Source organism: Canis lupus, chromosome 18, assembly GCF_003254725.2.
Source record: "Canis lupus dingo isolate Sandy chromosome 18, ASM325472v2, whole genome shotgun sequence".
In the NCBI taxonomy this organism is placed as follows: Eukaryota; Metazoa; Chordata; class Mammalia; order Carnivora; family Canidae; genus Canis; species Canis lupus.
In genome coordinates, this window is record NC_064260.1 from 33403633 (window position 1) to 33430803 (window position 27171).

General features: G+C 50.9%; 1 protein-coding gene and 1 long non-coding RNA gene across 3 annotated transcripts in view; one reads left to right on the forward strand and one right to left on the reverse strand.

Moving 5' to 3' along the window:
- Positions 1–4635: 4635 nt before the first annotated feature.
- LOC125752946 (uncharacterized) lies at positions 4636–6623 on the reverse strand. Its single transcript, XR_007403610.1, has 2 exons — positions 5634–6623; positions 4636–5488 (listed from the first exon to the last, which is right to left on the reverse strand). It is a non-coding gene; the product is annotated as an uncharacterized LOC125752946 (long non-coding RNA).
- A 244-nt stretch (positions 6624–6867) lies between these two features.
- ABTB2 (ankyrin repeat and BTB domain containing 2) overlaps positions 6868–27171 on the forward strand; it is a 167334-nt gene continuing 147030 nt past the window's right edge. The window contains exon 1 of one of the 2 annotated variants that reach the window (XM_049096661.1): positions 6868–8215. In XM_049096661.1, the coding sequence (XP_048952618.1) occupies positions 7315–8215 (901 nt within the window). In that variant the 5' untranslated portion in view covers positions 6868–7314. The remainder of the gene's footprint in view (positions 8216–27171) is intronic. The other variant, XM_025452441.3, reaches the window with a different exon arrangement.

Sequence of the window (27171 nt, forward strand, 5' to 3'; positions counted from 1 at the left end):
AGAAATAATCGGAAGGGGAGAAAGGTATATGTACAAGAAAGTTTATCACAGCATGTTTGTACAGCAGAGGAGGAAACACAGAAATAGGAAGGAAGGAAGGGAGGAAGGAAGGAAGGAAGGAAGGAAGGAAGGAAGGAAGGAAAGGGGGGAGGGTGGGAAGGAGGAAGAAGGAAAGAGGAAGAAAGAAGAAGAGAAGCCCTTCAATAAAGGACTAGCTGAAAAGACTGCAGTAAAATACATTACTATCTTGGAAATATGTATCTTTTACATGATGTCTTGCAGAAAATATGCATAACAAACTCATCCTTGTGAAAAGAAAAAAAGTGTGCATGTATGTGTGTGTGTGTGCATGTAAGTAGAAAAAGATGTGTCTGTCAAGCTCAAGGGGAAATTCTGGAAGGCCCAGTTGTTAAGGGGCATGAGCCTGAAGAAATAAGCAAGGAACTTGTACTTCCCATTCTGTACAGTTTGTTACTTAGTGGGTTTATGGTTGTTACTTCTCTTCATTATATTTTTTCAAATACAAATTTTAAATATAGAAAGACATGTAAATATTAGAAATAAAGTTGCTCTCCTAGGTCCCTAGTATAAACTTTAAAAGCATTTCTTTTCTAACTTAGGGGAGGGTGATGATTTAATAACCAAAAACCATACAGGAAAAATAATTATTAGAGAATGACTCCCTCTGACATCCTATAGTCAGCCCCTTGGTAAAAGTGAGGGGTGTCTTGGCTTCAATCCAGAAATTAAGGAAACAGATTAATAGTGGTTGTTCATACTGATAACATGATTATTTTCACATAGGAGGGGAAAGTAATACCTCATCAGGTGTACTCTAAACCCCATAATCTAAAGTAGCACCCACATTTGCAAGTGTTTTCTTGGCATCGGGGGCAGTATTTTGCAACACTGGGGCATGTTCTCTTAATGCAAAACTAGCAGGACTCAAATTAAGAATGGTCCTATTATGGGGCTCCTGGGTGGCACAGTTGGTTGATGGTCCACTCTTGATTTTTGGCTCATATCATGACCTCAGGGTTGTGGGATCGAGCCCCACATTGGGCTCTGTGCTCAGCGTGGAGTTTGCTTGAGATTCTCTCTCCGTCTCCTTCTGCCCTTCCTGCATATGCTCTCTCTCTCTCTCTCAAATAAATAAAATTAAAAATTAAAAAAGAAAATTAAAAAGAAATTAATTTAATTAATTGATTGATTGATTAAATTAATTTCTAATTTTTAAAATTAAAAAGAAATTTAAAAAAGGATGGTCCTGTTAGGCCTGCTTCAAAGCACTGAGACAGCCCGGCAGGCAGACTTATATGAACATTACCCAATGTTATGACCTTTGAGATTTGCTTTAAAAAATACTGGAGATGGGAAAGTAGGTGACAGTGTAAACAAGGCTGGCCACAAACGGATAATTATGAAAGCTGAGTTATAGGGTTCATTATCAAATTCTGTCTTTTTCTATGTTTGGAATCCTCAATAATACAAAAAATTTCTAACTAAGGTCATTCAAGTAGAAGTCAACAAATCTTGGTCATTAATCACATGTCTGATTCTGGTTTGCTGACCAAACTGAGTCAAGGAAACTGCCTGTGTTCTGGTGTTCATCTGTAACGTAGGGGTCATCCCTAATGTCCACTAATGTCTTCAATTCCAAGTTGATTATTTTGGACTGCTTTTGAAAAAGTCTAAAATCTGGTTCAATTTTAAACCTTTGGTGGTAAATTAAGAGATAGTCCCACCATAGCCTTGTCTTCAAATTAATTCCTCATTGAAAAGGCTGAAGAGACCGTTCTCTGAACTCTAAAGATCATTCCCTGCAGGCCCATGCCTGGGCTGGGAGCTGCGTACCATCACTCCTGTACCATGGGCATCCTTGCTTCAGGGAAGACAGAGACATCTCCCAATCATGCAGTGGGATTTATAAACAGGAATAGCTATTTGGTCCCAGATCTATCCGTGTGGGAAATTTAAAACTTTTTTAAAGATCCAACTCCTGAGTAATGAATTTAATTTTTAAATGGACAAATGTTTAGCAAAATGAACAAGAGCACCACCTGCTGGAAACCTCTGAACTCGCTGAAGAGCAAGTTTTCTGGACTCCACGCATTCCAATCACCCATCCACTAAAAATGAAGCGTCGTAGGCTCCTGGCCTATTGAATGAAAAACTCGGCAGGTATGCCTCAAGAATAAGCATTTTTATACCAGCCCTCAGGGATTTTTGAGGCTTAAGAGACAAATGCCTTAGCATTCTGGGAACACTTGTTGAAAATACTTTTACCTGGATCACACCCCAGGCTCACTGAATCAGGACCTTCAAGAAAGGTCTTGGTAAAAATCATCTGGGAATGCTTGTAGAAAATACTTTCACTTGGATCACACTCCAGGCTTACTAAATCAAGACCATCAAGAAGAGGGGCTGGGAGTTCAGATTTGTAGAAAGAATGCCAGATGAATCTTATCAATGAATGTCTAGCAAACATCGCAGAGTTGAATATCGTGTTTCACTCTAGATGGTCTCTATATCAGGACAGGAAAGCAGCACAACTGCAGTGAATTGATAACCAGCATTAGCCAGTTAATTGATAACTAGAACATCCAGATGTGTGTAGTTTGGAGCCCCAGACCATCCCCTAAAAATCTTACCCTTAATCCCCAGGGGCAGATACCAACTGCCTAATAAGCAGAGTTCCCCCTTGGAGAGACACCAGCCTCCAATCTTGTTCCCTTTGTGAACCTTTTGACTTGTGCCAGTCCCTGAACCCACATCACCTCCTTTTCCCCCGTAGACCAATGCTCTAGGTTTACGTCTACCCTTGGAATCACATCTGTCTAGCAGATTGCCAAACTCCAGCTTTACACAGGGGTTAGATGGGGAACCTTGCTCTATTCTGGGATTTATCTGGATCTCTTCCTACTTTACCTCCACTGCCTGAGCAGACTCAAAGCATGCTCACTGTCTTTTCTGCTAGGAGCTAAACAAAAAGTCCCAATTACTTTGCAGTAGCCCCAGGGCAGGAGGAGTTCTCTGCCCAGTTAAGCCTGATATATACTGGGTTAAAGGAAACATGAAAGAGCCTTAAATAAAATACTGTCCATCATGAATATACTACAGGGAGAAACAGAATGCAGAATTTTCCAGACTTAACTACTGATCCTTGTTTCACAGACCAAACCCATGACACCATTCTGCAGAATGTGCCTTGCAGAAGTGTATTTCTTTTTCCCTTGGTCATCCTGGGGGCTCTTTGTTTCAAATGATCTGTATATCTCTTTAGTCATGAGGTCCAGAAAAGAGAGAGAGAGGGAGAGGGAGAGAGAGAGAGAGAGAGAGAAACAATTCCTGTGTCAGGAATGGGCTAACAAGGATTGCATGGAATGGAAGGATTACCTCACATTTTCCACACCATTGGTTCCTTTTTCTAGCAACCACTGGCATCTTTTTCAGCTCTCCTTGCGTTCCACAGAGTATTTTCTCCCTTCATATTTGTACCATTTCTCCTCTAGGTGTATCAACCTGTGTGGTGAGTCAAAGAACTGGCGGTGGCCCTTGATCAGTGGTTTTTGAGCAGCTCTGCAAAGCATATTTTGCAAAATAGTCTCATGTGCCTTTCTCTCTCCATATTGGGCATGTGTTTTCATTTTGTTGTTGCTGTTTTGTTTAATGGCCAGAACCTTGTCTAATGCACCTCTCATGTCTAGCACAGTCGTAACCCAGTAGGCATTCAATAACTATTACTGAGAGAATTTACCGAAAATGATCCACAAACTAATTTGAAACTTGGCCACTCTCATGGACATAATCTGTCTTTCTCGTACAAGAGTTCTATCTGTACTTAAATAGTTTCAGCATCTTCACTTTCAAGATATATTCCAGGGTATTTTATTCCCCCTCCCCCCGCCCCCATCTCCAGATTGATTTTGATTTTGTAAAAAATTGTATAACAAAATATGAGACATCAGCCAAGGTGTAAAGTTTCTAAACTTTATTTCAAGCTTCTTCCCTTATGTAATTTTTGCATGGGCAATCCCAGATTTTTAATTACTCCACTGGGAATTCTCCCAATATTTGCCATGGTTTCATCATGTTCTTTTTAACGTGTCCAGATATGTGACAGTTGTTTTTCTCCAAAAATGATGTTTGGGCCAGATTTGGGTTGGGATGATATTTCCTCTTCTTCTAATATAACTTGCATTCCTAACATTAAGCACATTACCAGCAGATTGCCTTAAACACACACACACACACGTACATATGTATAAGAAGCCATGTCTTTTCTTTCTTGATCTAAAGTTTTTCACCCTGCCCGCCAACTTCCTAAACGATTAACTGAAAATCAATCAGTTGGTTAATTTCTAACATAGCCCAATGTATCTTGTCCTCTTTCTCTCTCTCTCTTCCTCCATTTCTTTCTACCTCCATCACACAAAACACAGAGACACACTCCAGGTATACTTTGTATGTCCTGTCCTCAAGATGGCAATAGAAGACTTTGGTGAACGTATGAAAGACAAGAGATCTACAGTCTTAGCCATCTTTCATAACTTTCTAGTCCCCTCCACCAGATCTTCCCAAAATAATTTACTTCCTTTTTTTAATGAAAAAAATCACAACACACATTTCACTATGTATATCTAAAAGACAGTAACATTTAATAAACATACCACACTACCATTACCACATTAAAAAACACAATAATTTCATAATAGCAAAGATCTGGGTGATGTTCCTCATTTACAATTGTTTCATAATGTCAAATGTTTATTGATTCTAAAAAAAAAATCCCAATAAATTCCACACATTATGACTAACTAGTTGATATGCCTTAAGTGCTTTTTTTAACGTATAGGTTCCCAACCATCTTTTTCCTCTCCTTGGAATTTATTTATTAATGAAACTCAATAGTTTTCCAGTAGTATTTTCCATGGCTGAATTTCATGGAACAAATCTTTGCAGAGTAGTTTAATATCCACAAGACTCTGAAATTGGGCTGTATGCATGTTTATCTTTACACTTTTATGTCATCAAGTCATTTAAATATAAGATAAATGGCATTAGCTCATTCCCAGATGACTTTTCCCTGTTGTAAATATCCAGTTGAGACATTTTCTCTGCTTCTTAAGGGTGCGCACAACAAAAAGAAGAAACCCAGCCAGCCAGTCCTCCGCCCTGTGGGCCACTTCTTTCCTCCAAACGTCCATTAGAGGGCAACATTTGCTCTAAAATTAGATTTCCCCGACTACGTTTTAAATTGCATCGGATTTGTTTTTCGAATTTTTGACACGTTGAACCTCAATACCTACATTTGACCTCTTCAGTTCTAGCGGAGGTAGTCCCATCCTGTGTCCTCTGTGAACTTGATCTCTGCGGACTTTGCGTCTTTCGGGTCACTTCCATCCTCGACCCCGTTCCCACTTCTGACCATGAGGCGGCGATATTGCATAAAGACAGACCCGAAGAAAGGAGAAATGAAGCCAGAGCGCTAAGGAGAAAAAGGAGTTGCACAGGGAAAGGGGCCATTAATGTCCGAAGGAGAGAGTCGAACCAGACATTTCTAGTTCGTACCCAACTCGCGGCCGGAGGTTGGAGCCGCACAAAGGAGCCATTCAGGAGCGCGGGGGGCTGACCTGGGGGCGACGCGTGCACAATCCCCTCCTGGACTTTGCGGTTGCCCCGCGGGGCGCAGGCGCGGTGGAGCCCGTGTGTGCTCCTGGCTGCAGGACGGCCGCGGCACGGAGAGGACCGGGCGTGCACCCGCTCCCACCGACCGCTCCTGGACACAGGCCCGGACCCAGGCTGACTTACAACGGCGCTGCTCGGAGGTCAGCACCCATTCCACCCCGAGTCCCAAGGGGGCGCAGGGCTCGGCCCTGGGGACGCCACCGTCAGGAGGTGGCGCAGCCGGGGGTTCGAGCCCGGCCAGTGCCAGGGCCCATTTCTCACGTGCACACACTCTGGGACACTCGCACCCTCGCACCCCAAGGAGCCCCCTGACAGCCAGCAGCTCTGTACCCTTGTAACAGGGAGGCCCCCGACCCTTGTGAGCCTCGGATGCAAGTGAGGACCCTCTCCCCCGGAGTCACGTCCAGAAAACGGCCTTAGTTTCCCGTGGCGCGGAGGGAGGGGACCACAGACCTGGGGCCCTCCCAGTCATCAGGAACCTGGACGGCAACGTAAGGAAAACCAGACCGTTTCGCGAGAAGCAAGAAAGGCGTCTCTCCTCCCCCCGCCCCCCTAAACACAAATGGAGTTTCATCTCGGGAAACGGGAGAGGCCTGCCAGAAAGTCCGGGCGAGAGGTGGGGTGCCTGGCTCGTGCACCCGCGCCCCAGTCGGCTGTGCTCCCCACGCCCACCCCCGGGCCCACAGCGCCGCGCCAGCCTCGGTGGGGCTCGGCTGCGGAGGGCTCGATGGGGGCTGCGCGGCGGGCGGGGGCAGCGCGCACCGGCCTCTCCTTTCCATTTCTCTTTAAACCGTCAGCTCCCGCGCCTAAGGCCCGACCCCTCCGCTCCGGGTCTCGGCTGCCGCCTCCCGGGGCGCGGGGTGGCTCGCAGGCCCGCGGGCCCCGCCCCCTCCATCCCCTCCATCCCCTCCATCCCCTCCATCCCCTCCATCCCCTCCATCCCCTCCATCCCCTCCATCCCCTCCATCCCCTCCATCCCCGCCGCTCCCGCGACCCGCGGCCTCCAGCCCCGCCTCCTCCGCCGCGGGGTTCCACCCGCAGCCCCGCGAAATCTGCATAGTGACCGCCCCCCGGGGAGCTCATTGGTGCAGCCTCTGCCCGTCGCGGCCGGTGATTGGTGGGCCGGCCCGGGTCATTTGCATGCCGGCGGCGGCCGGGGTACCCAGCGGCGCGGGCGGCCGGCGCCGAGCAGAAGTTTGCAGAGCGCTTTCTCGCCGGCTGGTCCCGGACTCGCGCGCCGCCGCCGCCGCCGCCGCCGCCGCCTCCTCCTCCTTCTCCTCCTTCTCCACCTCCTCCTCCTCCTCCCCCCGCCGCCGCCGCCCTGTTCGCTCGGGATCCCTTCCCCGCGGAGGACGGACGCTCCGCTGGCGGGAGGCTGCAGTGGACGCGCCGCGGGGCCGAGCGGGCGCGGCGGGGGCCGTTGCGCTGACAGCTGCGCGGGGGCCCCGGCCGCCCCGGCCGCCCCGAGGCTCGCGCACCTTCCCGCGGCCCGCGGGCGCGCCATGTGGCCGCCGAGAGGAAGGAGGGCGCCCCGGAGAGCCTAGAGCCCGTTCCTGCCCGCTGGGGAGGGGAGCATGGAGTCGTGAGCGCCCCTCGCTCGGCGAGGCCGCGGCCGGCGCGCTCCCCATGGCCGGGACGTACAGCTCCACCCTGAAGACGCTGGAGGACTTGACCTTGGACTCCGGGTATGGGGCCGGGGACTCGTGCCGCTCCCTCAGCCTGTCGTCGTCCAAGTCCAACTCGCAGGCGCTCACCTCTTCGGCGCAGCAGCACCGCGGGGCGGCCTGGTGGTGCTACTCCGGCTCCATGAACAGCCGCCACAACAGCTGGGACACGGTGAACACGGTGCTGCCCGAGGACCCCGAGGTGGCCGACCTCTTCTCGCGCTGCCCGCGCCTCCCCGAGCTGGAGGAGTTCCCCTGGACCGAGGGGGACGTGGCCCGGGTGCTGCGCAAAGGCGCGGGCGGCCGGCGGCTGCCGCCCTTCTCCGCCGAGGCTGCGCGGCGCCTGGCCGGGCTGCTCCGCAGGGCGCTCATCCGCGTGGCCCGCGAGGCGCAGCGCCTGAGCGTGCTGCACGCCAAGTGCACCCGCTTCGAGGTGCAGAGCGCCGTGCGCCTGGTGCACAGCTGGGCGCTGGCCGAGAGCTGCGCGCTGGCGGCCGTCAAGGCGCTGTCCCTGTACAGCATGAGCGCGGGCGACGGGCTGCGCCGCGGCAAGTCCGCGCGCTGCGGCCTCACCTTCTCCGTGGGCCGCTTCTTCCGTTGGATGGTGGACACCCGCATCTCCGTGCGCATCCACGAGTACGCGGCCATCTCGCTCACCGCCTGCATGGAGAACCTGGTGGAGGAGATCCGGGCCCGGGTGCTGGCCAGCCAGAGCCCCGACGGGGGAGGCGGAGGCGGAGGGGGAGGGGGAGGGCCCGGGGAGGTGTCCGCCGAGGCCCTGGAGATGGTCATCAACAACGACGCCGAGCTCTGGGGCGTCCTGCAGCCCTACGAACATCTCATCTGCGGCAAGAACGCCAACGGTAAGCGTGCGGGCCTCGGCGGTGGACGGTGGACGGACGGGAGAGGGACATCCCCCTCCCTGGGCTGCCCCACCGGGCGCATTTCCTAGGGCGAACGACGCTGGGGGGTGTGCCAGGACCTGGGAGAGAGAAGACGTTTGTTCTCAGGGTGGAGTCCATGACATGGTTCTGGCCCGAGATAGTTCTTCTGGCGACTGGCTTTTGGAGGATAAAGCTGACATCCTGTTCCTCGTGGCGTTGTCACTGCCTGGGTGTTCTTCCCTGATTGAGGCTCTTGACCAAGCCATTCCTGAACCCCCTCCTGCCTTGCTCTTTGCCTTGCTGGACTGCGTGTCTCGCGTGGTCTTTCCCCAACAGCGGAGCAGATCGACTGTGGCTCTGACCCTAGATCTCTCCAGCCCAATAGCAGCAGCCAGAGGGTCCACCCAGGCAGTAGGATGGGAAGAAGGGGGCAGGAAAGCCAGGATCAGGTGCAGCTGCCTTGGGCTTTGCTGGGTTGAAGGATGTACACTTCAGGCCTTCTCCTGGAAAGCGGAGAAGTTCTGGTGGGTTCTTAACTGCCTGTGCTCAGGCCAGTGGAAGCTGGTGACTCCTGAATCCCCTTTCCAGAAAGAGAACCACATACGGACTCCCAGGGGCCTGAACTTCTTAAGCTGTCACCAGTCAAGTGAGCAATTGATTAAAGCCCCATGTGTTGTATTAAATGCACAATCTTATGGGCTTTCCTGAAAGAAAAGATGACCCAGTAAACTGGCAAGTGGGGAAGAGGTGTGGGGGATAGGAAACTGCATGATGTGCATTCTGAGAAGGGAACCACACTGAGTACTTAGTTGCATTTCTCTGAAGGAGGACAGGGCTTCAGTGCAAAGGGTGGAAGGGAAGCACTTGACCTTCTCCCTGGTAAGGTTAGGGTGTGACATACGTTTAACAGCAAACTGCCTACCAGACTCCAATTTCAGAAGTCAGCAAACCATAAATTATTTAGAATGGTACTATGGCGAGGCATCCTTGCAATCTGATTGGAAGGCCATTTTGGGAACAGCCTTCAGTGGCAAGCAAGTAGTCCGCGGACGAGGCCAGGTGGGTACTGAAAAGGGAGTCAAATGTAAATGTGGTTTGACATCAAGTAGCTAAAATTTTAAATGAGCACTTAACAGTATGTCAGTTGCTGTTCTTAGCATTTCATGTGTTAACCCAGGAAATCCCAGCAACCCAATAAGTTAGGTACCCTATAGTCTTATTCTCATTATACTGCTGGGGAAACCAAGGTACACGCCAGTTAAGCAATTTACCCAAAATTACACAGATATTAAGTGACAAAGCTGGAATTTGAGGCGAGGTAGGCTCCAGAGTTCAAGCTTTTAGCCATCAGAGGGGGAGGAAAACAGCTTTGTTTTTATCAGCACAGTTTCCAGGGACAGCAGCTGACATCTCAGGCCTCATTTTGAAGATAATCTGTATGTAGCAGCATGGCTTTTGCTTAGCCCTTCCTTGGTTTTGGTTTTAATTCTGGCACCACCAGAGGAGATGCCTGGCGTGGAAGAGCGTTTGCCTTTTAATTTTCCTCCTCTTAGATCAGAGTTGAGGTCAGCCCGGAGTCTGTGTTGATGATGTCACAGCTGATAATTGTGCTTTGCGTCCTGGGTTTGTGGTATCAACACCGGGAACATGAGCTCCAGGAGAAGAAGTGGGGGGCAGGGGGGTTTCCACCCACTGTCCTAGCCCGGGGGAGAGTCCTGTACTTTGGGCTGAGGGGGAGGCCCAGACTGAGCTCAAAGAAGTCAACCCGCTAGGAGAAAAGACTGACGCCCCAAGCCTGTAAACCAGACTAGAACAAAAATGGAACAGTAGGTGCCAGACCGAACCAAAAATGCCCTTCGTGCACAGCTGGTGCCCAGCAGGTTGAGGAACTTCTCAGTTTTTCCAACTGCAAATTGAAGCTAGAAGGAACAGCTGCCTCTCCAGGGTCCCCTGAAAATGTAGATAGAGTAGCCAGAAATTGCTAGAACACAGGTGTCTTCCACTGAAGGGCTTATCCCAAAGCGCCATTTCTTGGCTAGGGTCATCACTCCTTGGGATTTTCTTTACAGGATGAGGTTTTGACCCCATAACCGACCTTCCTCCCCCACTCCAAACAATCCTTCTCAAGCCTTGGTAGTCAAGACAAGCAGGACTCCATGCGACTGAGAGCAAAGCTCCCTGGATGTTGGGAGCAAGAGTCTCCCTCTGTGCATCCCCTGGTCTCCTGGGGAGTCTCTGGCAGGCCAGGTGACCATTGGCTTCCACTTAGTAATACGGATGCTCATTTTTTATACATGAGATCCTGGGGGTGGCCTCAGTAAACAATAACCGGGCTGATTTATGAAGTCTGTTTAGATGAGCTAAAATGAATGTGTAGTAGAGGATCAATGAATTACTTATGCCTGAAAGCTGACCTCAGAGGGAAGCAGAAATTGCTCAGGGGAGGAATGGGAGATCCAAGCCCTTTGTCACACTGAAGCCCCATGGCCGGCCAGGTGACCGTTTACACAGCTGAAGACCAAGGGAGAAATGGCTACACCCGGGAGGAGGGTGCCGGTTCGTGTTCTCGTCCTGCTGGTCTTCCCTTTCAATTATATCTTTATTGCTGTTGCGCCTGCTAATTATACAGCATGGGCACATGCATTTGACTCAGCTATATGGGGCTCTTAAACTTTTAATGTCTTCCAACCGGGAATTCAAGGGCTCTAATCCATCCATTCCTGGCCATTACTCAGAGTGCTGGGCAAATATGGTTTTGCTCAGCCCAAGATGGATGATAAAAGTTGTGCAGTGTTTATACAACATGATCTCAGCTTCATAGAGCAACAGGAGCTATAGATCACTTGCTCATTTGGTATTGATGTCCGTCCGTGTTCCCAGGGCAGTGTCATTAAGTGATGATACTTCCGCGGCTTCCTTATGGGAGCTGGAGAAACCACTTTAAGAGGATAGTATTTATAAGCATGGACTTGGCAGAAAATAGAAACTTCTCTCATTCACTGCCCGCTTCCTCCCTGCCCACTCTTTCCTATCTGTGTAGAAGTTTGATAACTGAGACTCACTCCTGGGTTTCTTCTTGGCTGTCTTTGTCTTAGAAGCTTTCATGAGGGTTCAAAGCATTTGAGAAAATCCTCTTCAATTCCCAGGACTGTGTGTGAGGTGATAGGCTTCTGCTGAGAATATTCTTACTTCAAAGCAGTAACCAGGAAGTGCGCAAGGGTAGCTGGATCACAGCGGTAAGGGGTGCAAAGTCCCAGTGAGGGTTTGGAGCTCACCTCTGTTCAGACGAGTGACCTGGGGCGTATTTCTTAGCCATTGTCATCTGGAAAATGGGTGGTAATGACAGCACATACCTCATAAGGTTGGCATGAGGATTGGGTGAGATCATAGATTTAAAGACCTTAGCCGATAGTAAATGATAGCAGTTCATTCAACAAATATTTACTGAGCACTCACCCTGTGCCCATCACTGCTAAAAGTGCTGTGGATGAGTGGGGGGAGGGTCCTCCTCCCATGAAGCTTATAAACCAGTGACAAATAGGAATTTACCCTTAATATTAAATGTTATTTAAAAGAAAAACAAACAAGGTAATGGGATAGTGTGGCTAGAGCTGATCTAAATGCCAGCCAGGGAGGGCCTCTCTGGTGACTCACAAGCAATAGGCAGTGTAGCAATACCACTGCCATCGAAGACTCTAGCAAAACATAGTGGCTGAGGGCTTTTCTGAATTATTCAGTTTTCTGTCATCTGAAGCAAGTGCCAACAGTCTCATTCACAGCCAAGAAATAAAAGGGCTGCATCTACAGCGGAGACGAGCTGTTCTCCCAGCTGTAGGACGCAGTTAGCAGGAGACCATCAGGAGGTTTCCCTGACGTCATCAACAAAGGGGCAAGGGTTAATTGAGCCTCTGGTTGCTATGTAATCAGTTTCCACACCTGGTTAGTCTGAGGGGGGGAGGGCAGCTTCTCTTGGGCTATTTTATTGAAGCCAAGGGAGCTGGTAACACTGAAACAAAGCAAGCTTTGGAAATGAAAACTTATTTTTTTTCACCCCCTTGCATGCCTGAGAAATGCAACCCCAGCCCCAAGTAGTTAGAGGAACAAGGTGGGGTTGTTCTGCTTTTTCCAGAAGGCTTTACCTGACTCCTCCACCCCCCCACCCCCGCCTCTCCGCGATGTTCCTGCAGCACCCAGAGCATTTGCTCTGTAGCATTTCCTGCTTTTGGGTCTGTGTCTCCCACCCAACTGTGAGCTCGTTGTTACCCACCTCGTGCCTCACCCGGTGTCTGGTGCATAGTACTTGTCAGGCGAATAACTGATTACACCACAGAAGAACCTTCCCCCTTTTATACCGAGGCAGGGAACTCCAAGTTCTTGATGAATAGAGGCAGCGTTGTGGGGGTTTCCAAGTCTTAGGCACATCATTCAGCCTTTGATACCCTCGTTTCTCGCAAAGTTCCCGAGGCCAGCTGTGATTCATGGATGTAAATGGAGGGGTTTCAAAGGTAAATAGGGGGTTCCTTCAGGGTGCAGTACCCGAAGTGTGACTTAGTCACAGCAAAAGTCTGCTGGGCAGCAAATGAGTCTACAGGAGGGCTGAGTTGAGAGACCGAGGCAGCCGGTTCCCCTAAGAACAGCACCACGACCCGCCCCTTGCCCGCAGCTACCCCAGAGGGCTATCTTGGTTGATGACTCTTGCTCAGAGGAGGTTCCACCCCCCTGCCTCCAACCTGCGAAGGAACCGAGGCAGTTGACTGCCGAGACGCTCCTGGGATCCACGAGTGCCACCTAAGTTCCAAGACAAGCCAGGGACACCCCGCTCATAATCCTCAGGTTGTCCGAATCCGGCCCTGCCAGGCAGGACGGTGGGTGGACGCTTTGGCCTGTTTCCGCACTTCGACACTTTGTGCAGCACCTTAAACAGTTTTTCACCCGTGACCCGGTAAGGGGACCCATCAAAATCCATTAAACAGGATGCCCTTTCCTGGAATTGACAGTGAGGTCACAGCCGTGCCAGGACCAAGCCCCGTAGTGCTCAAGCCTTTAGGCCTGTGCTTCTCCGGTGAAGACCCACAGGGCACCTGGGTGGCTCAGTGGCTGAGCATCTGCCTTCAGCTTAGGGCATGGTCTCGGGATCGAGTCCGGCATGAGGCTCCCCCAGGGAGCCTGCTTCTCCCTCTGCTTGTGTCTCTGCCTCTCTCTCTCTCTCTGTGTCTCTCATGAATAAGTAAATAAAATCTTTAAAAAAAAAAACACACACACACACAAAAAACAACCCAGGCACGGCTCTTCCTCCGCAGGAGTCTGTGTTACTTTGCTTAAATGCCCTGGCCGGCTGGTGCTGTCTGTCTGGAGGAGCCTCGACCGCTGCTCCTGGGGGGGGGGGGGGGGGGGGGGGGCAGGGGCTCGCCTGCCCGGGGAGGGCCTTACAAGTGTCAGCTGCTTGGTGATCAGTGAGCCCAGCTGAGTGGAAAAGCTGCGGCCTCCACTGGCCAACTCTTACAGGGAGTGAGTCAGTTCAGGGGAGGAGGAAGCACAGTAGGAAAAGTACCCCGAGGGCGCCTGTGTTTAGGCCACTGCCCTCTGGGAGCTCAGCGCACTGGCTCTGCAGTTGGCAGAAAAGCCTTCACCATCTCAGGCTCTGCTAGGGCGCTGCCTCCACAGGGCGAAGGCTGGGTGCTGGATGCCCGGGGAGAGATGCGGCCCCTTAGCAAGCGCCCAAGTGCGTTGGTTTTGGAGTCTGAGTTGGGCTCCAGGTTGCTTTGCCTCAAGTAAGTCGCTCCAAGTTTCTGTCGATCTTCTGTAAAATGAGGGCCTGGCTCCCCTGTGTGGGGCGGTGCACCCGGTGTGTGGTCGGTGCTCCAGGCCGGGTGACCTCGGCGGCACCCTCGCTTGGGAGCTGTGAGACCCTGGGCGGGTTAGCTTCTGTGCCTTAGTCTCTTTCTCTAGAACAGGATCTCAACCCTCGCCACTGTTGACATTTGGGACCGGATGGTTTCTGTTGGGGGAGCAGTCGTGGGCGGCGGGAGGTTCCTCTACCCACTAGATGCCAGTAGCATCCCCCATGCCCCGTGCTGCCGGCTGTGACAATGAGAAACGTCTCCAGAACTGGCCAGATGTCCCGTGGGGTGGGGGGGGTGGGGTGCGAAATCACCGCTGATTGAGAAATGCTGCTCTGTAATAGGACTGGAAAGAGCACCCGACTCACAGGATGAGTATGAGGATTTAATAAAAGCCTCTGCAAGGAACTTTGTACTCTGCCTGGCACATCAAATATTAATTCTAATTATCGCTGTAGTTTTGCAGACTTGTGTCGAACATGCTGGTCTTATTTGTTTTTGTCGTGGTGGGAGGCTGTAGCACAGGGGAGGACCGTGACCCAGATCGCAGGGTGACGAGCGTTCATCACAAGGCTTTCCTTGGTGACTAACAGGTAGAAGGAAGTTGTGGAATCGTGAGAAAGCACCCTGGCGGCCTGCTCGGTCATGTGGCTTGACGGTCCCCTGGGTGAAGCCGGCTGGCCGCTAGCCCGCTGCCCAAGCCCATGCACAAATGACCGCGGCGGTGCCAGCCCGCAGCTCGGGCCCCAGGGAGCACTTCTGCGGAGGCTGGGCTGCGCATGTCGCGGCTGCCAAGTCCCGAGCCACAGGACAGCAGGTGTTTTGTGTTTTGCTGGCCTGTCACGTAAACATACTTTGTGGTCTTCTTGCTTGTTTTAGAAGAGGCCTAAATGGTTTTGCAGCTTTGGCGGCACGTTTGGAGCCGCACGCCAAACCGGGAGGAGCAGCTTAAGGAGCACAGCCCGAGGAAGCCCGGGACCCGGCTGCTTCCCGAGAGCCAGCTACGGGCGAGGCGGACAGATCGGAGGAGGACAGGCGCTGATGCTGCCCGTCAGGGAGCGGAGAATCCAGCAGGGAAAGCAGAGCGCACAGCGGATCCCCACAAGGAGGTCTGGGGTCGCTGCCCTGGGCCTGCGAGGACGGCCTCCACCTGCCGCGGGCCACTGCCCTGCGTGGCTCTTGGGCGCTGTCCCACTTGGGAGCTTCCCACTCCCAAGCCCTCCTGCGAGGTGGATGCAATGTCTCCCCTACAGATGGGGACCTGGGGGCTTTTGGTGACTTGAGAGCACCAAGTGGGGAGAGAGAGGAGGCCTGGCTGGCTGGCAGGGACACAGGGCTGCTTCCTAGAGGATGTGGCATTGGGGCCAGTGGGATTTGGGCAGGCCAAGCCGTGACAGGGACGGCGAGGCAGTGCGGGGAGCACTCAGGCTTCCAGACAGGGAGAACGATGTGCGCAAAGACCTGGAACCCAAGAGAACGGCAGGCAACCCTGTTTGGCCAGAAGGTTCAGGCACATAACAGGGAGAGCAGAGCAGATAACACAGTGAAAAGGACAACTTTCCCACATCTTTCATCCAGATGTTCAGAAGCCTGCCAGCGTGCAGGAAGAGTGCTTTCCAATACTCATTTTTATAATTCAGAAATCGAGTGTGTCTGCTCCCCAGTGCATCCTAACCACAGCCCCAGACCTCCCATTACCCCTCCAGCTGATTGAAAGCTTGGCCTCAGTGATGCCCCCATCCGTTGTCCCAGCAGCACAAGGAACCAGAGACGACTAACCTAGCAGACTTGGGTTGAGAGGGCGTGGAGAACAAGGCTTCACTCAGCCCCACTTCTCCCATTTGACTTGGCTTCGGACTCGGCCTTTCTTCCCAGGGCCCTGAACAGAGCATTTCAGGCCAAAGCGATCCCAGTACCAAACGGAGGTCAGGGCTGATGGGCTTGTTCCATGTGGCCGTTGGATTAACTCTTGCCAAAGCAGGAGTCTAAACCCTGGAGGTGGAGAGGGCCCATAACACAGGATAAGATAATAGGGTTCCAGAACTTTCTTCGTTTATGAGTCTGACTTGCTAGGTTCAATTTCTAGTTTAGAGTTGATCATTTTGGAAAGTAGCAGTAGGTCGGTTCTCAGAGAGGTTCAGTCACTTGCCAATTCTCGGGGAAGGTGTTTCCAGAGCGTTGATAAAGATTTCAGTCTTGTTAAATGTCTGATCTTGTGGAACCACCCGATCCACCATCTGGATTGGACTCCCTGGAGTCCAGCTGAACTCCAGTGACAGTAATAAAATGTGATAGGTCATTAATGGCCTAGCTAATAACTCCACTGTTAGTCCTTTTCCTGACCCCAGTGGAGGATTATTATCACTTGAAAAAGATCATGAATGAAATATATATACACACACACACACACAGTCATTTGTGTTTAATGATTTGGAGTCCATTTTTTTCCAGAAGTGAGGAGGGTGGGGGTGGGTTCAGGTCCATGATGGAAAAATTAAATAGGGAAACTCAACTTGGAAGCACCAGGTAGACAACATTAGGGCAGGAAGGGATTAAATTGGACCCCAGAGAGGGCAAAACAAGCCTTTCAGTGCATGGAAACCATCCCTACAACTGAGGCCAAGCTTTTGTTAAAAATTAAAAAAAAAATTTTTTTTAGCCTGTGTCTTTTAAATTATGAAAATTGGCACTTTCTGTGAGGAGAGCTGTTAATAAACACAAGCTGAAGCTCATGCACCGAGCAAGTATCTCATGTACAAGCGTCTAGGACCGTCCAGTTTGGAGAACAGAGGGTTTGGATCCAGAAGATTCTGTGTTGGGAGTGCGGCCCCTCCATGACCTGGAGTGAATCACTGTCTTCTTGGCTCTCCTGTTGCTTTATCTGTGGTGTGAAAAGGTCAGGCTACATTCTCCATGGGCCCTTCTGTCTCTGATAATGTTTCTAGACCCCACAAGGACACTGTGAAATCATTTTCCTAAGGTCAGGCCCCGTGATTAGTATCCTTGGGAAAGAAACAGCCCGGGATGGAGCTGGACGTGCTCTCTGAAGACCTGGCTGGGTAGCAGGACTAAACAACCATCCTTTTCCATATTGGGATTAACTGCAATTACTGTATTAGAGATCTCCCCTGCTCCCTCCCCCCCCCCCCCAATATCAGAAGGATAAGTTCTGTCTCCTTCTGGCCGACCCAGCACTTCAGTGCTCAACAGCTGTGTCCAGACCCTGGCAGGCCAGCACAGTGCTGAGATCGGCTCCGAAGTGACCTCATGCAGCCAGTGTTTGAAGCCCGCCCACCCAGACTTGGGTATTTATAGTAGGGGAGCAGCTAGGAAAAAAAAAATTAAATACGCTACACCCGTCTTTATACTATGTGGGACAGAGACAGGCATTGTGAGGAATTTAGAAAGCAGGGCTGTATAATCCAGCAAGATATTTTTAAATGCTGTTTGTTGCAGTTGGCAGGGCCGGCTTTTCAAAGAGGAGGGAAAGTAAGAGTAAGTGGGGATGACAGGCCGCCAGGAACTCCAAGCAGTGAGACGTGGAGCTCGGCAGTCTAAGGTGTACGGTCTAAGGTGTACGGGTTCTGAACCCCAGGTTGTCCCACAACCACAGAGTTTGTGGTTTGAGGGTTTGGGAAGGTCACCTTGAGAGGCTCTGTGAATGGGGCAGCCTACCATCCCTCTTCCCCACCAGCCCGTCCACTGGACAAAATCCCCAAGTCGAAAATGAATAAAATGTTCTGAAGACGGCAGCACATACAGCCAGAAAAAGTTGCTTCTGTGGAAACCAGGGGCCTGGTGCTGCTTCTTTAACACCTCTCAGCAGCCGGGTAGATCAAGTTGTACACGAGCACACACTTTGGAAGCAAGTTGCTCGCAGCTGTTCTTCTGGATGGAATTCTCCCGGGACGAGCCGGGCAGGCCAGAATTATGCTGGGACCCAATTCAGTAGCAGGTGACTGCGCTCCAGGGGAGACCTACCTCTGAAAAGGCATCACAGTGAGCCCCACCCATCTAGTGACCAAGAGTTGAGATTGGGGTACATCCACTTGTTCATCCAACACATATTTAGTTACGACTTACCGCGTGCGTACTGGGCACTATTACAGGTTTGGTGGTTGAGCAAATGAACCTGAGGGGCCTGGGGGGTGGGGTGGGAGGGTGTAGTCCTGGTGCAGAACGAGGAAGAGTGAGGCCTGCTGGAAGCATCACAGTGAGGCCAGCCAGGCTGGAGCAGACCGATCCGGGCAGGGGAAACAGCAAGTTCCTGGTGGGTGCCAGGAAGCCAGCCTGGCTGGGGTGGGACGAGTGTGGGGGAGCTGCGGTTGGAGAGCATGGAGAGGGGTGATCATCCAGGTAGGGCCTTGTAGACCGTTGTGTGGTGCTCCGACTTTTAGCTGAGAGTCTGCTGGGAGCCACTGGAGGGACTTACAGAGATGACATGATCGGATTTGTATTTTCATGAGGTCACTCCCTCTGCTGTGTCGGAAAGGGACCGCGGCATCAAGTACGGAATGGAAGCAGCGTGCCACTGGGAGGCTTTTGCAGGAAATCCAGGCGAGGGAGGATGGCGGCCTGGATTGGGTGTCAGTGGGGAGGTTAGGGGGGTATTTTGAAGTGAGAGCCAATGTGTTGTGTCAACAGCTTGGATGTATGAGATGTGAGAGAGGAATCAATATGACACCAAGGTTTATGGTCTGAGCACCTGAAAGAAGGGAGTAGCCGTTGCTTAGAATGGCAACAGCTGTGTGCGGAAGAAGCCGGATTGAGCCAAAGGGCTGAGTGTGAGTTTGGTTGCTTGCCTCACACTTCTCTGTGGAGATACCAAGTCGGAGGTTGGCCCCCAGATCTCCTCGAATGCCCTAGATCATATGATGGATTGAAACATTGCCCTCCTTTGTCTGCCCTGCTAGTGGGCACGGTCCAGCAGGGTCACAGTGCCTCAGGCAGGAGAGATTTATTTTCAGCCTTATAATTCCGTGGTCGATGGCCTTAAGAGCCCCTGAAAGTTTGCTTTCCAGCTTCTTCACGGGCAGCCAGCAGCCTCTAATGAAGATCATCAACTCTGTTGTTTCCTGTCATTAAGTTGAGATCTGTTTAATTAGGTCCAGTTTCTGTGGATTGCTCTGACTTTGGGCGTGTATCCCTCAGTCCTGGGAAAGTGAGACTCCATCTCAGGCCGCTTTGGGTTCGTGGAGGTCAAATCTGGGTCACAAATGTAGCCAGAGAGAGAACCTTGTTGGGTGCTTGGAAAAGGCAGAGGGGGATCTGGAACAGTATGAGAAAGGCACTGGGAGTGTCTGAGTGCCTGTTACGTGGTGTGGGCTCTGCATCTCAGGAGGGGCATGCCAACACAGGTGGCCAAGAGGTGGAACATGAGTCACCACTGCCTGACTGCCAGCTAGTTACCTGGTCTCCGAGCATCAGTTTTCCAATGCTGTTTAATGGATATTTATCATGGTTCCTCTCTCAAAGGGTTATTTCAGTGGCTCTTGACCCTAGATTCACATTAGAATCACCTGGAAAGCTTTAAACACACACAAGCGCACACATACACCTGTGTGTGTCTTAAGGCTCCACCTCCAGGAATTCTGATATAAATGGCCTGGCGTGGGGCCCAGGCCATGTGGGTAGTGTTCCTGGGAAGTCTGGTGCTCAGTGAGCACTCAGTAGCTATTATTGATGGTAAAAGAATCGTTGTTCTGGAGTGCTCAGTTCTGCTCCACCCAGGATGGTGACTTGCCTTCACTTCACTGCTATGCTGCTGTGGTTCACTCATCTGGAAGTGTCACCACTGGACACCCCAGAGGAGCTTGAATTGATAGGGTGGCATGAAAAGGGCAGAGCTGGGGCACCTGGGTGGCTCAGTGGTTGAGCATCTGCCTTCAGCCCAGGGCGTGACCCCGGGGTCCTGGGATTGAGTCCCACATCCGGCTCCCTGCAGGGAACCTGCTTCTCCCTCTGCTTGTGTCTGTGCCTCTCTCTGTGTTTCTTATGAATAAATAAAATCTTAAAAAAAGAAAAGAGGGGGGAAGAGTTAGGTCTAGAATGGTAGTGGCACAATATCATAAATTTATCATGTTAATAAATTATTTTATTCCATCTTTAAGAGGAGGAAACTGAGTCACAGAGAGGTTGAGTCACTTGCTCAAGGTCATGCAGCTAATGAGAAGTAGAGACTGTGATGGACCTCAGGCAGCCTTCCTGCAGCTTCTCTCCCCTCCCGCCACGCCGTGTTCCCTTCCCAGCCAGAGAAGCTGAGAGGCTGAATTCTCACCTCAGACCCCCAGCACATACCTGCCCTGTGCAGTCTTTCCAGAGTCACCAGGCCCTACGCCATGCACCTTGCTTGTGTTTTACCATGTGATTCTCGACATCGCCCAGTGAGGTGTGTATTCTCCTCACCCTCTCTCACAGCTGACGAAACTGAGGCCCAGAGAAGTCCAAGTGGCATCAGCGGGTAAATGACGCTGCAGGATTCAAACCCGGGTCTTCCGGGCTTCAGAGTCCCCGCCTCTTCTCTCCTCGGGAGCGGCCTGGGTGGGGAGGAAGCCCATGCAGTGGTTTCCTGAGCAGGGTCGGTCCAAGAGGGCAGGAGGACCTGAAGCCAGGCCAGAGCATCCCTCTGGACAACAGAGGCCCGTGGGTGCCTTAAAATAGTGACCTGGCTCAGCGGGGTGGCCGGGGACAGGCCCAAGGGCTGAGGTGTTTGTTCCCCGCTGTTTAAAGAGCCCGCCTGCCAAGCCCATTGCTTCTCATCTGTTGCTGTGAATGAAATAACCTCTGAGAGATTGTATGTGTTGGTTGCTTAAAATAGTTCAAGAGGAAGAATGTTTGGAAGCTTTTAGCTCCCTGAGTCTATTTCCTCTTGATTTATGACACCTTAGAGAGTGCTGGGCCTCTTCTTGTTTATTCTTCAGGCTTTTCCTTTCTACCATATTTTAGCCCTTATGTCACTGTAAACCAAAGGGGTTTGTTCCTTCCCACTCCCCCCCCCCCAATTGTGACAACCTTTCCTAAACAATTTAATGGGGGTAGGGAGCTACACATTTAATTTTTGTTTTTAAAAGGAGGGGGGAAAATGAGGTGAGGCCATTTGTTTTGGAAATAGTCATTTTTCTCTTCCAGCTGCAGACGTTTCCAGATCATAGTGATGGTGTTTGCTCTGGGCCGAGAAGGATTTATTTTATTTTTGTTCATTTGCACTAAGTCCTGCTCTGGGAGCGGGAATTTTCTTACAGCCTTCACCGTGTGATGCCCAGGGACCCTGGGCCGTGGGGGGAGGAGTTGCCCTGTTCTGTACGCAGCCACGAACCATGGGATGCTGTCTAAATGGACATTTAGTAAATATTCAGTGAGATTTAAAAAAAAAAATCACTTCCTGAGTCACACAAGGCGCATTTCTAGTGCACGCTCGTCACAGGCGGCTCGTGGTCCCCATATTGGACAGCGCGGATAGAGGCCTCTCCATCATCGCAGGCAATTCTGTGGGACGTGTGGCCATTAGAGTGGGTCATCGGTGGGTCACTTGGGGCCCGCTCCCTGGGTTTTCACAGGCCTCAAAATTTTAACTATCCTCCAGCCTGTCTATAGCCCTCTGTTTGCAGAAACAAGAAGATTCATGGAAGTGGAGATTAAGGCCATTGATTCTTGTGGCTCTAACCTCTGGACCCTTGACACGAGGGTCAGGTTTTATGATTTCCAAGCTGCGTGGCCTGGGGCAGGTCAGTTAGCCTCTCTGAAGTGGCTTCCTTGTCGGTGAAATGGTGGTTTAAAGATACCTTGGGATTTTGTAAGGATTAAACAAAATGAAGAAATAGGTATAATACACTGAGCAGAATGCTTGACAGGTAACACGGGCTACAAAGTCTTCCGCACGTTTTGCCCGTGTTTTCACCCGAGCCACACAGTATCCTTCGGGGGCGGATATTGTTGCCGTTCTCCAGGTGGTGAGGCAGGAAGCAGGCTTCTGGGGTCCACTGCTGCTCCCAGGCTGAGTCTGAGTACTTGAACTTGAGCTCCAGCGCTCTTCCTCCCTGTGCCGGTTGATAGGCCCCCCCCCCGTCAGAAGTCAGAGGCTGTTGTCTGAATTAAAAGCCCTTTTCGGGGATCCCTGGGTGGCTCAGCGATTTAGCACCTGCCTTTGGCCCAGGGTGTGATCCTGGAGTCCCAGGATCAAGTCCCATGTCGGGCTCCCGGCATGGAGCTGCTTCTCCCTCCTCCTATGTCTCTGCCTCTCTCTCGCTATGTCTATCATGAATGAATGAATGAATGAATGAATGAATGAATAAATAAATAAATCTTTAAAAAAAAAAAACCCTTTTCGAAACGTTTTTTTCTTTCAGGAACTGCCCGTCCCTTCCACCATTGGAGGTGAGCTCTTTTCAGAGGCCTTTTGCCTAAAGCCGGCCCGTCTGTCTCCACTTGCAGAGCTGCCACCAGGCGAGCTGCCGCTGCCAGAACCTGTGGCTCCTTAGAACCCGAGGTTTACCCAGGAGGTTAAGATTTTTAGTGCTTCACATGGCCTATGGTCCTTTTGCATCCTTTGCCAAGAGGACTGAGCCCAAGAGAACCCTTAGTGGGATCCCGGAGGAAGGTGGCTTTGAAAGGAGTGTCCTCGGAGCAGAGCAGGACCAAGAGAAGCCTCTCTGATGGGGAGAGGCGTCTGAGAGGATTTGCTCACGCTCGGGGCCTGGGTTCAAACACTAACTCCATTACTCACTTGCCCAGATCATACAGCTCATTATGTAACCTTCCTGAGCCTCAATTTTACCATCTGTAAAATGAGGACAATCCTAGAACCTACTTGTCAGAATGGCTCTAAGGATTAAATGAGACGATGTCAAACCAAGCCCCAGCCTGGTGTCTGGCATGTAGCAGAGGCTGGGCGCATCCGCTGGCCATCCTGGCCATCACTCCCTCCGGGCAATGGCATTTGGCATGCTTTCACTTTCCTGTGGTGCCTGAGTCGTCGTCGTCTTCTGTCTGGTCAGAAGAAGTTGACCCAGAGGGGGTCAGCTCTCCAGGTGAATGGTTAGGTTAAGTTTGTGTATCTTGAGCCTCCACCTGGTCTTCCCCCCCGCCCTTCTCTCTTCTTTCTGGAGGATGGTGGGGGTAAAAGGCATGATTCTGTGCAGTGGTCATGTCAGCCCCTCACATGGTTACCACCAGCCTACTTCCCTCCTGCTAGGTGACCAGCACCGCCCTGTCAAACAGTGTAATCGGAGCTGGATTTGTCCTGTAGGATTAATTTGTGGTGTGAAGTGCCCAGCTAGTTATGCAATTGCCACTCGTTTGTCCACATCCAGAACGGGCTACATCCGCCACTTGTGATGAAGTCCAAGGAACTTGGAACTGTACGTAAGGAATAGGATAATTCCTACCGCGGTTGTTACAAGAGATGGATTTAAAGGAGGGGAATCCAGATGCCACGGAGGATGGTAATATCCCTACTTTCCTCCTATGGATGGTTCTTCGGAGGGAGGCACCACTTTTAAATGCTTCTGAGAGAAGAAGGGAAGGACACGGGGCCAGGATATTGCATTATCATGATGTCATTTGTGTAACTTGGGCCCTCTGTGGGCCCCCTACCAGCTGCCGAAAGCCTTGTCGTTTGTGTGGCTTCCCTGGCACTGACAAATCACTCTCAGTCAGTAACTTGGATCCTTCTTGGCAAATAGTTGGTTATCTGTGCCAGGGTCTCCGCCATTACCCCTCAAGTTTCCAGAGGTCCAGTGGTGTGTGTGTGTGTGTGTGTGTGTGTGTGTGTGTGTGTGTGTATGTACATACCTGTAGCACGAGCCCACATACTGCCTCTGCCCTCCTAAAATGTAAGCAGTTCTTAAATCCGTCATTTCCAGGCCTGGCTGGCTGCTGAAACATCTTGAGGCACTTTCAGAATTCATCTTCTGGGCCCCCCCTTGGACATACTGAGTTAAAACCTGGAAAAGTGGGGCCAGAACGTGTGAATTTTCTAAACACCCCTCAGATCATTGAGATTTGTGACTCCATCCTCACTCGGTGATGGGTTTTGGCTTCTAGGCACCTTACCGGAGTATGCATCAGGCAAAGGCCCCTCTGAGGGAGTGAGGTGGCAAGTGAGGCTGGCCTGCCAGGGTCTCCTCTGCACAGTGGGCTGAAGACTGTGGTTGGCATGGCTGAGCGGGAGGACCAAGGAAGGCCGTTGCCGACGTTTATTGGTTGCTGTCTTGTGTAATCCTCTCAACCACACTCTGAGGTGGTGGTAGTGAGAACCCAGGCTGATGTTCACTGAGTGCTGTGAGGTGGGGCAAGAGTCCAAGCGGTCTACATGGGTTATATCATGGAGTCCCATGCCCGCCTATAGGGTAGAGGTACTATTTATCCTTACTTTCCAAATGAGGATGCTGAGGCCCAGAGACCAATAAAATGACTTGGCTAAGGTCACACACACACAGCAGGTGGCAGAGGTGGAATTTGAGAGGTTAGACCCATCACACCTCAAAGCACGTGGCTTCCATTGCTAGAAGCTGGCTGGAATTTTAATCAGAATCCTTAGGCTGTTGGGAGTGGGTCAAATAAGAATTCCATATTCTAAATAGAATGAGTTTTTCCAGAAGGATTTGTGCTGTCTTTCCTCACAGCCCTGGCTTTCCGAGCTTGGTTATTTCCCTCCACAGACCCAGGTCCCCGACCGGGACTAGCCACCAATAAACTGGGCCCCTCATGGCTGAGCACGTCTGTATTTTAGTCTGCTTTTTCTCTTCCTTCTCCTCCCCTTCCTCCTTCCCTGCCTGGCCCCCCACATGCAGCTCTTCTCCAGGCCTTGGGGCAGCACAGTCCTCGATAAATCAGTCAATCAGGATCTGGGAGTGGGGCAGTCCCTACCCAGGGTGCCAACTCCACACAGCCTCTTAGTCACTTGTACTCAAATGGGTGTCCCTCTCTGCAGCCTGAGGGGCATACAGCCTTGTGACTGAGGGAGCAGATGTGCGGCCAGACTGCCTGGGTATAGGTCCTGGATCCAGGGGCATCTAGGTGGCTCAGTGGTTGAGTGTCTGCCTTCAGCTCAGGTCATGATCCTGGGGTGCTGGGATCGAGTCTCACATCGGGCTCCCCACGGGAAGCCAGCTTCTCCCTTTGCCTGTGTCTCTGCGTCTCATGAATGAATAAATGAAATCTTTAAAAATAAAAAATAGATCCCAGATCCACTGCCTCCTTGACAAATTGTTTTGTGTCTCCGAGCCTCAGTTTGCCTGTAAAATGGAAATAATGCTCCCTACCCCTTATGGTGGTAAGGAAGTAAATGAACTCTACTTTATAAAATGCTTGTGGTGGTACCTGACATGTACATTCTGGTATGTTCACCGTTGTGATGGTGAGGAGGACAACAGTGACCATTGGAGGTGGGGGTGGGGGGTCCTTGGTGACCCTTTCCATGGTATGGTCACGGAGCCCACTCCTATGTGAGCACATCCTGAGTATTGCAGTAGAAAGATCAAAGGCTTTAGAGACAAATCTGGGTTTAATCCCAGCTAAGCTGTTTTTTTTTTTTTTTTTTTTTTTTTTAATGTGGGGTTGGGAAAGCCCCCAGAGCCTATTTGCTTTGCTTTGTTTTTTCACCTATAAAATGAGGATGACAGCTGCACCTGCCTTGAGGTGTTGTAAAGGTGAAACGCAAAAATGCCAGCAAAGCATGGCCTTATCTGGCAATGAATGAATTGGGGAGAAAAATAGGAGTTGAATGAGCCATAGCAATAAAATAAGCGAAAATAAAAAAATCAGTCGCCAAAGATCACATATGGCATGATACAATTTTTTGTAGAGTTAAAACCAAAGTTTTTAAGTTAAAAAGTACTGGAGGAGCACATCGCAGGCACAATAAATGCTGCATAAATACTCTCCCGGGAGTGGGTGGTAAACATGGATGGTGTTTATGTCGTGTGCAGGGAGGAAGGACCCTGTGGTTGCCATGTGGAGGGTTGACAGGGCTCTAGCTTTGTTTTCGAGGTGAGTTCACATTATTACAACAAAATAAAAGTGGTCCTGAACCAAGGGTTATGATACATCCAATCTGCACATCTGAAGTTAAGAAATCAGTGGGTTCGGGATCCCTGGGTGGCGCAGCAGTTTAGCACCTGCCTTTGGCCCAGGGCGCGATCCTGGAGACCCGGGATCGAATCCCACGTCGGGCTTCCTGCATGGAGCCTGTTTCTCCCTCTGCCTGTGTCTCTGCCTCTCTCTGTGTGACTATCATGAATAAATAAATAAAATCTTTAAAAAAAAAAAAAGAAATCATCAGTGGGTTCTCAGGAGGTGGTAACTATCATTATCCCGTGAACCACCTGGACCACGCCGTAGGCCACCATTCCTGCCCTTTGAGATTTCCTGCCTTCTGTGCCAAATGCCCTGGGAGCCGCATTTTCCCACCTCCGGCCACAGTGGCTTCCACATGGGGAGCATGGAGGGATAGCTCAGTTGCCTTGCTCCTTAGGTTTGTTGCAGCAGGTCTTGGGCATCAACTCCTGTGTGTGTCTAACACCGTCGAACAAAGACAGGGCTGTTTTTGTCCTAGCTGTGCCAGATATAAAGGCTTTCATTAGAATCACTTTAGGAGCATTCATGTTAGCCAGGAGATTTTCTTTCCAAGGGAAGGCAGTGTTTGGGTTGGATCTGATGGTGTTTGTCTTGGTATGATCTTAGACCTCTCTGCTTTCATTGCCACCATCAAGCATCATGACCTTTGCCTATGGCTTTTCTTTACCCGTGGTTCCTTCCTTTAACAGAAAGGGGAAGCGTGGAGGGCACTGGAGACACCCTGGTCCTGTGCTGCTGGGTCCGTGGCATCTGGGTCTAAATGATCCTCGTGTCCTGTCACCCTCTGAATTTGACGAAGTGGAGGAGAAAAGAGTGTAGGCTTTGGGATTAGGGAGACCTGGGTTCGATTTCAGGATCTTCACTGTGTCACAGGAGGCACAGGCATTATTTGTTTTTCCTGATTTTAAATTGAGGTGCATGAAGTGCAGATTCCTAAGTTCCATTCAGCTGGATGAAATGTTACCTGGACATACAGCTGTGTCATCTGCCCAGGTGAAGCTCAATATCTAAAATACCTCC